Raw genomic sequence first — 6,000 nt, forward strand, 5'->3', positions numbered from 1 at the left:
CACTTTAGCTTCGCCTGACTCCCTTTGACTCAAGGGGAGTTACGAAATAAACAGCTCCTCCAAGCTCCAGCAATAATTAAGTCCGCAACAAAACCACACTAATAAAACTACCAAGAAAGCTACAGCAAAGACCTACATACTTTCAAAGTCCCCGAAAGCCAATTAAAACAACTGGGCCTTTTAATGGTTTCTTGAAGGCCAGAGGTACACCTGCACGATTTAGCAACAAATACTTCACAAGATTGAGGGACCAAGATAGAGAAAATTCTGCTTAGTCTCTATTTACCAATAGGATCTTCAGCCACGCCTCTGCTGCACAGGTGGCAGGAGAGACAGAACAGATTGGGTAGGGAGAAGTGCAGGTCTTGAAAAGACCAAAGCTAGCCCAGAAGCAATGCTCCCTCTAAGCTGTGGAGCCTCATGAGCAAAAAGTCTGCTTTGTGAGATACTGGCATTAAAGGTGTGAGAGAACGATTTGGCTCCTGCATAAATTAGTTTGCTCTGGAGCCATCCTTCCTGAGCTAAGCCGTGTGTGAGCCGGAGGCTAAAGAATGGCAAGCTAGCTCACACTAAGCCATGTGTGAGCTGGAGGCTAAAGAACAGTGAGCTAGTTCACACTAACTCAGCTTAGAGGGAACACTGCCCAGAAGCTAACTGAAAAAATAATATTCATAACACAACTGACTGAATAAATTTGAGCTAGCCTATTCTGCCCAAGCTCTTGTGAGCGTGCAAAAGTTTTCAGTCTTCAAGGGCAGCTCTGTACTGATCAAACTACAGCAGTCAGTCCTCGAGGTTGCAGCAAAGGCATGGATCACAATCTTCAGGATTCCTTGCTTTCCAGAAATGGGTGTATCAGTCACAGCTCCAAAGGGGCTCTCCTGCAGAGAGCCACCACTTGCTTACTGAATCAGCAAAAGCAGAACAAGGCACACCTCCAAGAAGCTCTGACAGAAGGAACGGCACCCCGCTCCATCCACAACAAGTAATCTTACCTCCCGAGAGGGCCCCAATTCCCTTCCACCACCATCTCTACCCTGCCTGAATTAGACTTCGACCTATGCAGTTCACCCACTTGATCATTTCGATGAGGAACGTGGCAGACAAGTTAGAACCTTGCCGAATACAGGGTAGTAAACGTAAAACCTAGCGCCTTTACCAAAAGCTCCTAGGATATCAAGAGACTGCAGATAATAAAAGCAATTTGAACCAGCTCTTAATCTCCACTATAAGGTGCCAGCCTAGCAGCAAGATGCACGGGTCCGTGTTGCTGAAAGCTGTCAAGAGTTCAAACCTAACCAGCAAGGAGGCATCATCCCCCCACCACCACCACCACCAAGTCTCTAGAAGAAGAATGCCCACTGGGGACATCAGTTCTGCCTAGGCAATAAATCCAGGCTGGAAGCCAGACTGAAGGGGAGGAAAGATGCCTGGCTAGAAACCCCAAAGGCCATTAAAGAGCCTGGTGGGATCTTAGGAGATCTAAATCAACACATAGTGGCATAAACCTGTTCTGGTTGGAGCTCTCTTTGCAGGAAGTGGTCGCTTGCAATGCACAGAGGGAAGACAGAAGAATGCTGTGCTCTCCTCCATCAATTCAATTCAATTTGATTTATTACGATCAAAGATCAGCAAATACCTTAAAATGTTACATATAGTTAACAGCAAAAATACAGCCAGACGGTTGATACAGATAAACATTTTAGTTAAGACAATGTAGATTTTAAAATTTCCTAAGAAGTAATAGTCTTCTGTCTGGTTAGGATAGCCACAGCACAAAATCTTGCTACCTTAGCAGTAGTTTCATTACAAATATCAGCTAAAAGAAGAGTAGAATAAAACTGATTACACCTGCCTGGGTAGGCGACGATTATTGGCATAATATACTTAGAACGAATCTCGTGATAGAATTGACAAGATAAAAGAACGTGCTCAATTGTCTCGACCTGTTCAGAATTACAAGGACTTAGTCGGCTTGCATATGAGGTGTGAGCATACCTCCCTTGCAGGAGGGCAGATGGGAGAACATTTAATCGCGCTAAAGTGAAAGCTCTGCGGTGCTTTGGGAGATCTAACGAATAAAGGTAACTGGATGGAGCAAACTTTAGGTTTCTATTTCTCACCACTAAAAAGTGTGGGGTGCTCTCCTCCATCAGTCAGACCAACCTCAACACTTAGCAGTCAGTCATTCCTAAGATAGCCCACGCATGCATTTGCGTTTACATATCAGGGCCTCAAAACTACAAAGAGCGGCCTGCAGGCAAAAGTGAAAAGCGTGGGCACTATGCCCCTCTTTGTCCTATAAAGCAGGCAACAGAGCACCTGTGCACCTACACCCCCAGGGACAGACTGCAGATTCCCGAGCTCCCTATAGATCCAGGCCGAAGATGAAAGGTACCTGGTGCACCCAAAATACCTAGCAAATTAAAAAGAGTGAACACTGAACCCAAGAATTTGGGAGAAGGAGCCATTTAAGGGTCGAGGATAAAGCCACCATGAGTGAAAGCTAAGGAAGCCGCCCTCCTTCCTCCCCCTCATCACCACTCATACCATCTGAAGGTCATCAATCCTAGTGTTGACTCCAGCAGCCATTTCCTTTCTTTCCTGTGGCGTTTCTGGACAGGGGTACAGAGAAGCACGGAATCTGAAAGACACCCAGGCTGTGATTAATATGATGGCAATGCTCAGCATTTGAAAACTAGGCTCTCTGAAAAAGAGGAGTGATAAAATAAAGTGAAATAAACACGACTTCTGAAATTAGATATTGCCAGACAATTTGCATAAGGAACGGTCCTTTTTTGTTAGTCAATATATCCACACGCTCTAAGAAAAATAGTGACATTGGTGCTTCATTCAAGGTTGGTATTTTTAAAAAGATTTTATTTGACAATTAATATTTAGTACATTCCTCCCCCCCCAAACAGAAAAAAGACAACCTCTCACCAAATGTTAACGGAATGCTCAAAACCCAAGTGGAAGAAAGCGCAGCAACCAAACCTGAAGACTTAATATAGCCTGTAGCAACAACAGACCAGAAAAGCACAGTGACACATTTAACTACAGTTTAAGACTCCAGAGTTCATGTTATTTGCACCTCCCTCGATCAGAGATCCTGTGAACTACAATTCCCAGAATGCATGGGGGGGGAATCCCATTTGCTAAACCAGGATGGGTGAAGCTCCCACCCCAAGGTCCAGTCTTGATGGCTCCACTGAGCACAATGCCAGTCCCAGCAGCCCCATTTTTGCCAAATTGAATTTGTCCTGGGGTAAAACAGCGGTGCCCTCGTAATGCCCCTGCACTGCAAGCAGTCCCTGGTTTAATCCCAATCCTGGTTTAAACTCAAGACCACAAAGTACAGCTGCTGTCTGCCAGAGTAGGCAACAGTGACCTTGATGCCCAAGGGTCTGAAGAAGGCAGTAGAAGGCAGATTTCATGTATGTATTTGTGTCATCTGTGAACAGAGGCACAAGCTAAAAACTACACTCTGGATGAGTCACCTGGATCACTCTCGGGATTGCCCGCTGAGTAGCAAACAGAAACCTTGTATCTTACACCTTACAACCAGAAGGGCAGTGGGTCTTTCCTTCCAAAGTCTGCCTTTTTTTTCTTTGAGAGAACTTCTCTCATATGTCAAGACCGACTCTGAAAGCATTTAAAGGAAACTTGCTCCCGCATCGCCCTCCAAAGAGAAAAAAATCCAGAAAGGGTTTCAAGACCAGTGTTCCCTCTAAGATGAGTTAGTGCGAGCTAACTCACCGTTTTTTAGCCTCTGGCTCACACATTTTTGTCTTAGCTCAGGCTCCAGAGCAAAGTAATTTATGCAGTAGCCAAATCGCTGCCTCACAACTTTAATGCCAGTAGCTCACAAAGTAGAATTTTTGCCCACAGGACTCCACAGCTTAGAGGAAATGTTGTTCAAGACTTGCTGGGATCCTGGCAAAAAGCAAAACCCAAGCCACCTACTTTTACTTCGCTTACCCTTCACAGATCTTCTTTACTCTGTTTTTCAGCTGGTCGCCTTGGAAGAAAATGATGAACACCGACTTGTGCACGTAGTCTCCCTGGAAGGAAAGGGAAACTGATGCAGGGAGAAAGCAGCAGATGGGCACAATCCCTCACAAAGCCTTGCCAGGTGACTGAGCCATCAAAGCAGGCTCGTAGCTACAGTGGGGCATTTCAGGGCCTGGCCCCCCGACTTCCTGCCAAGCCTCCCCCCGACTTCCTTCAATCCCCCACGCTCTCTGGACTGCCCGGAGGACTCCCCACCACCACCCCTTCCCCAAGCGTGGCTTGCTTCCCCACTTGGCAGGCAGAGAGCAAATGCTGCAAAAGTAAATTTAAATTTTATGTTTTATTTTGTGACATCAGTGCCCACTGACTTATTTAAAGGCCCCCCAAATTACAAAATCCTGGCTACAGGCCTGTATCAAAGGGCTGGGCTTAGCCCAGGAGGATGCCGTTTCAAACCCCAGCTCGGCCATAAAGATCGGGCTAGTCCGGTTCCTCGTGGGAATGTTATTAAGGATAGAGGGGAAGAAGGGAACTGTGAACCCTGCCTTGAGCTCCTCGGAGGAAGATCATATAAGAAGGGCTCAAAAATAAGCACAAGATTCTCAGCCATGCCTTTGTCGTCCTCCACCTGCACAGAGGTGGGGAGGAACATTTGCTGGGGAGAGGATGTGAATTATCCACCCACCGCAACTCCTCCCTCCTCCCACCAGCAGCGATTCCCAATTTAAACAGGAACCACTGGTTTCAAAGTCTAGTTAGAGGGAAAGTAGGCGGGGGGGTGACAGGTGAAACAACCACCAGCTTCCTGCCACCTTTCAATGGTGGCCAGTCTCCAGGTAGCACCTGGAGATTTCCCGCTATTACAACTGCTCTCCAGATGACCAAGATCAGTTCCCCTGGAGAAAATGGCTGCTTTGGAGGGTGGACTCGGTGGCATCATACCCTGCTGAGGTCCCTCCCCTCCCCCAACTCTGCCCTTCTCCAGACTCCACCCGCAAAATCTCTAGGTATTTTCCATCCCAGAGTTGGCAACCTTACACTTTTCCCCTGCAAACATCCCCTCTTGGTTGGCTTTGCACAACTGCAGTCCTATTTGCTGCCAAATGTGAAATTCTGGCCTCCCACATTCTTATAACCAGGGGTCATTTCGTGCAGGAGCAGAACTCCAGCAGTAAGGAGGCCAGGGGGCGGGCACATGCAACAAGCCCCACCCTCTGTTCCCAGCAGCCCTCAGTCGGGCTACGAGGAGCAAGAAGCAGCCAGGTAAGTTGCAGAACCCACCTTCAGGTACAAGCTCTCCCTCCTCTGTGAGGGCAGATCTGCGTGTGTGTCCCCCCATAGCTAGCAATCCAAGACAGTCCAGTGGCACCTTTAAGAGCAAGTTTTATCCTCTGTGAGGACAGATCTGCACGTTCCCCCCACCCAATAGCTAGCAATCCAAAACACTCCAGTGGAGCCTGAGCGGTGGGTGTTGCCTTCTGACACACTTCCGGTGATGTCAGGGAGTGTGGCATATGCAAATAAGTTATGCTAATGAGCTCCTGCACCTCTTTTTCTACAAAATGACCCCTGCTTATAACACATGAGCCAATGACTCAAGATTAGATTAGATTAGAGGACCTTTGTGCCCCCAAGGACAGATCCATACAATTAAGACCATAGCAGAGGAAAGGGGAAGTCTAATGTTTGTAAAGCTATAGTTCCAGGTAACTTAAGCAAGCGAGCCACTCTAAACACGACAGAGCAAAGCAAAAGAAACCCTTTATTTACATCATCTTTCCCTGGACAATCTATTTATTTAGCAAATTTTCACCCTACCCTTTGAGGCGAAAACCAGCACAGTAGAGTGAAAAGGCTGTCAAGATTAGGATCTGGGAGACCCAGGTTCAAATCCCAATTTTGCCAAGGAAGCTGATTGGGTGATCCTGGGCCAGTCACACATGGCCTAATCCATCTGACAGGGTTATTGTGAGAATAAAATGGAGA

At 47.0% G+C, this 6,000-nt stretch overlaps 1 protein-coding gene across 4 annotated transcripts in view; it reads right to left on the reverse strand.

Moving 5' to 3' along the window:
- ATP6V0A1 (ATPase, H+ transporting, lysosomal V0 subunit a1) overlaps positions 1-6,000 on the reverse strand; it is a 73,047-nt gene that overhangs the window by 46,223 nt on the left and 20,824 nt on the right. For all 4 annotated transcript variants that reach the window (XM_015412467.1, XM_015412463.1, XM_015412465.1 and 1 more), the window contains exons 8-9: positions 3,982-4,064; positions 2,551-2,644 (exon numbers count right to left, since the gene is read on the reverse strand). In XM_015412467.1, the coding sequence (XP_015267953.1) occupies positions 2,551-2,644; positions 3,982-4,064 (177 nt within the window). The remainder of the gene's footprint in view (positions 1-2,550; positions 2,645-3,981; positions 4,065-6,000) is intronic.

This window comes from Gekko japonicus, unplaced genomic scaffold (genome assembly GCF_001447785.1).
Source record: "Gekko japonicus isolate JY-2015 unplaced genomic scaffold, Gekko_japonicus_V1.1 scaffold8, whole genome shotgun sequence".
Lineage (NCBI taxonomy): Eukaryota > Metazoa > Chordata > Lepidosauria > Squamata > Gekkonidae > Gekko > Gekko japonicus.